Source organism: Fulmarus glacialis, unplaced genomic scaffold, assembly GCF_000690835.1.
Source record: "Fulmarus glacialis isolate BGI_N327 unplaced genomic scaffold, ASM69083v1 scaffold35700, whole genome shotgun sequence".
NCBI classification, from domain to species: Eukaryota; Metazoa; Chordata; class Aves; order Procellariiformes; family Procellariidae; genus Fulmarus; species Fulmarus glacialis.
This window is the reverse complement of record NW_009190249.1, coordinates 102-4608: the sequence shown is the minus strand read 5'-3', so window position 1 is coordinate 4608 and position 4507 is coordinate 102. Positions and strand designations below refer to the sequence as shown.

The 4507-nt window shown below is 57.4% G+C and overlaps 1 protein-coding gene across 1 annotated transcript; it reads right to left on the bottom strand.

The window, feature by feature from the left end:
- Window positions 1-3701: 3701 nt before the first annotated feature.
- Window positions 3702-4276, bottom strand: C1QB (complement component 1, q subcomponent, B chain; the record flags this gene model as incomplete). The annotated part of the gene is made up of 1 exon (XM_009584965.1): window positions 3702-4276. A coding segment is annotated over one exon (575 nt), but the record flags the coding sequence as incomplete, so codon positions are not given.
- Between the last annotated feature and the right edge of the window lie 231 nt (window positions 4277-4507).

The following is a 4507-nucleotide window of genomic DNA, read 5'->3' as shown; positions in this document are numbered from 1 at the left end:
AAAGAGGAGCAGAACACGTGCGTCAGGGCAGATCTGCAGAGAGCGTGCAGAGAGCAGGGTGAGCGTGCAGCGTGAGTGCACACAGAGCAGCGAGTGTGTGCAGAATGGGGTGCGTGTGCCCAGTGCGGGCATGCACAGAGCAGCCAGTTTGTGCACAGAGCAGGGTGAGCGTGCATGTGTGCCCAGTGTGAGCATGCACAGAGCAGCACGTATGTGCACAGAGCAGGGTGAGCGTGCATGTGTGTACAGTGTGAGCATGCACAGAACAGCACGTATGTGCACAGAGCAAGGTGAGTGTGCATGCTCTGTGTGCGAGCATGCACAGAGCAGTGAGTACATGCACAGAGCAGGGTGAGCATGCATGTGTGCACAGTGCGAGCATGCACAGAGCAGCAGGTTTGTGCCTGGAGCAAGGTGAGAGTGCATGCTCTGTGTGCAAGCATGCACAGAGCAGCAAGTTTGTGCCTGGAGCAAGGTGAGTGTGCATGCTCTGTGTGCAAGCATGCACAGAGCAGTGAGTACATGCACAGAGCAGTGAGTACATGCACAGAGCAGGGTGAGGCTGCATGTGTGCACAGTGCAAGGGTGAACAGAGCAGCAAGTCTGTGCACAGAGCAGGGTGAGCATGCACAGAGTGGTGTGAGCGAGCACAAAGCCAGGGCAGGCAGAGAGCGTGCAGAGAGGGCTGGGACAGCTCTGTCAGGTCCCCGGTGAGAACAAAACCTGCGGATCTATTCAATGGGTGCAGACGCGGCCCGGTTAAAGTTTGGTGGGTGACAGGTGCTCATGGATAAGATGTAAAGAATTAATTAAAGGTGCAAATTGGTCCTTTTCCTAAGAGACGGTGAATGTGGAGCTTCCCCTGTCCGGCGTCCTCACCAGCAGGCTGCACCTGACCCTGCGGCAGGTTTCTCTCCAACTCTCCTGTTAATGGTTGTGTTGTTCCCAGATTGCTTTGTTTTGCATGGAATCATTAATTACGTACCTGAGCGCAGGGTGGGGAGGTTTGAGAGCAGTCCTGCCTTTCCTGGGTAACCTCAAGCAGGCAACGTGTGTCTGGCAGCCCAGCACCTTGCTGGCCAGATGGGTTTTAATTTTTTTTGCTGTGGTCCTGAGCACCACTGAGGATCTTGCAGAGGGGTTGCTGCTCTGTGGCAGCAATCCAGGCTCCGGCTGCGGGTGGTCCCGTGGGAAGGGGCATCTGCGTTTTGGCTCTGGCCTCGGTGAGGGCTATAATAGCTTGAGGGGAGGGGGTCCTCTCCAGCTGCCCTGGCCTGGGGACTTTCTGCAGGGGCAGAAACACTCTGGAAGATGGGAACGGTGATGTTGCATAGACCACCAGCCTCTCATGGCCCTCTGGCCCCCTTTTCTCATCCATTTTGGATACCTGAGGGGTGTGCTGCTCCATGGCCCGTGCAGTGGCATCTTCAGGGGGGCAGACAGCTGCTGTTGCATGGAGCTAATGCCTAAGGTGGCATTGCCGGGTGCTGGCTGAGACCCACGGGAGGAAGCAATGCCCTGTGCACCTCAGTTTTCCGGCTGCACAAGCACAGTGAGCTGCGCTTTAGAGACGGTTGGTACCTGCGCTGCCTTCTGACTCTCTCCAGGTACAGCCAAGACCCTAGAAACCCTTTGGCTTGTGCTGGTGTTAGGTCAGACATTAGTTTTAAAAATAAAACCAGCTCCACTCCAGAGGGGTCCTACAAAGGGGACCTTTTCAGAAGTCCAAAATGATTATATCAGTTACTCAGAAAGGCAGAAACCTTCAACTCGCTGTCCACCAGCATCCCAGATCCCTTCCTGCAAAGCTTCCTCCTGCCCCCCCTGCCAGTCCTATTGCGTGGGGTTATCCCATGCCAGAGGAAGGACTTTGCATTTGTCTCCATTAAATGTCAGTAGGTTCCTGCCAGCTCATTCTCCAGCCTGTCAAGGCTCCTTGAATGGCAGCCCTGGCCTCCAGCGTATCAACTGCTCCTTGGTTTGGTGTCTCCTGCAGATCTGCTGAGTCTTAGCTGGTGTACGCTGCCCAGCCTCTGTTTTGGGGGTCAAACACCTACTCTTTTCCTCCACCTGCCCTGCTGACCCGTTTTTATTTGGGATGCTGCATCTCTAGCTGCAAAATGGCATGAGCGTTGCAGCTGCATTTTAAAAGCAGCCCAGTGCTCCTGCACAGGGAGAGCTTTGAGATGCAATGCCGAACATCTCTGCCCCGACTTTCTGATAGGAGGTAGAGGTCTGGGGATGCGGGGTGGCTGCACTCCTGGGGACAGGAGCCACAGATTTTGCTGGGGGAAGGACCAAGCGGCGAGGTGGCAAGGACAAAGCATTAACCCAGGGCTGCAAGAGGCGGCACTAATCCTGCCCGGTGCCTCTTCCCAGACCTTACGGGCAAGGCAAAACTGAGCCTCAGACTTCTGCCCTGTCCCTGCAAGCTTTGCCCTGCCGGGCTGTGGGACGAGGATGCTGCCGCTGGCGAGGTGAGGGCTGATCCAGTCTCCAGTGCCACCTGCCGGCAAATTGTCCCGGAGAGATGCTGGAGCCTTCAACCTGGCCGTGCCAGGCAAAGCTGGGAAGCACCATCCTGCACTGGGGCAGAGAGACCTGTGCAGCCCAGAGCTGTGGGGCCCTGGACCCATAAGCAGGCCCCGAGAGCTCAGTAACGATGCTTTTCGTAAAAGCCAGCCCGTATCCCACTCCTTCCCCGCCCCCCGCAAGACCCTTTATCATCATCCCCTTCAGCCAGCCCTTTTCAAGTCCCAGATCCCCACGAAAACTCCTACATCCTGAGCACCCCGTGTACACCCTCACAGCTTCACACCCCGCAGCTCTTGGTACCATCTGCCATGGCTGGGCTGGGGGCTGTAGGCAAACCCCCACCCAGGAACAATGCTGCATTGTCACCTGCCCCAAGGACAGGGACATCCTTGGGGTCCTCAGCTCTTAGTCATCTGGAGGTTCTTGGATCTCCAGGGGGCCTTGGCTGTGCTGTAGGACTTGCAGGTGTCGGTCTTCTGCTGGGGTTATGGGATCTGGATCCTGCCCAGCTGCACCAGGGGATAGCCGTGTGTCCCACACCTCTTCCATCATGGCATCAAGTTCTGGCTTCCCCACGTACACCCGGCTCATCTTCTCACAAGCTATGACAAACTTCAGTGGATATTATTGTCACCATCACCTCAAAAAAAAGTCTGAGAGGTTGGTGTCCCCAGATCCTACCAGCCTCAGGGCTCTCCAGTACAGCACCGTCTCCAGCATCTCCCCATCTACCACCAGTACCCAGTGGCCACAATTTTCCCACTAGGTCATGTGTCCCACCCCCGGCTAGAGACCAGGCTTCCTCTCCATGTTTTCCTAACTCTGGGCTGGGACTTTCTCTGGGTGGCTCTGGAAGGAGATACTCAGTGTGAGGAGCTGCATGAATTGACTGGCTCAGCAGTAATGAGATACTGATGAGCCCAGGCTGCACCCAGGGGTGCGGGAGGCAATGCCCTGCGTATCTGAGCATTATTCGGGGGGAAAGAGGCAAATCCTAGGCAGGAAGGAACCAACAACACAAGGAGCTGTCATTTAATGTGCAAGACCAGCAGCAACGGGCTTAGGACACCAAATCTGGAGCAAAGAGTCATTTCCAGGGGAGTCCTCAGCCCTGCAAGGACCAGCCAGCAGCAGGGGAAGGGCTGCAGAGAGACACCGTCAGCGGGCTAAGCCTCGGGGAAGATCAGGAAGCCGGAGAAGATGCTGTCAGACCCTTCGATCCCCACCAGGGAGTTCTTCTCCGTTGGCTCCAGCCAGACGGACTCGTTCGCTGCCATCTTGAGGACCACGCCACCCGTGGTGACCTGGTAGCTGCTGTGCACGTAGTCGCAGAAGGTCACCACCTTCTGGCCCCTGCTGCCACCCCGGCCTTTTTTCACACTGAGGCACAGATTGCCTCTGGAGGTGACGTGGTAGGTGAAGTAGTAGATGCCCGGGACCCGACAGATGAAACGGCCATATCGGTTCTCATAGTGGCCCTTCTCGTTGGTGATGATGCGATCGAAGCGGACGGGCTGCTCCCGGCGCGGGTAGGAGCTGACGGTCCTGGCAGCGGAGAAGGCGGACTTGAGGGTGGTCTTGTAGTCACCAGAGTCCCCCTGCGGGCCGGGGGGTCCCATGGGACCCGGTAATCCCTTTGAACCCGGGGGGCCCTTGGGGCCGATCTTTCCAGGGTAACCCGGTGCTCCTGGGTCTCCCTTCTCCCCCCTGTCTCCTTCGTGCTCCCCCTGGCCAGGGAGACCTAGAAAGTAGGAGGAAGAGTCGTTGTGGTCCCAGCCGAGCCCCACGGGTCTGCAGAGGGGGCACTGGGAAGGAAACCACTGATACCAGTGCTGGGGTGTGGGTCAGCAGAGACCCCTGCCCATCTGGCAGGCATGACACCCCTCACTCTCTTGCACTCTCCCTCCCCAGGTTCCTTGGGGTGCTCCGGTCTGTCCAGCCCCTTCTGTGCCCGAGCATCACCCCCGCCTGG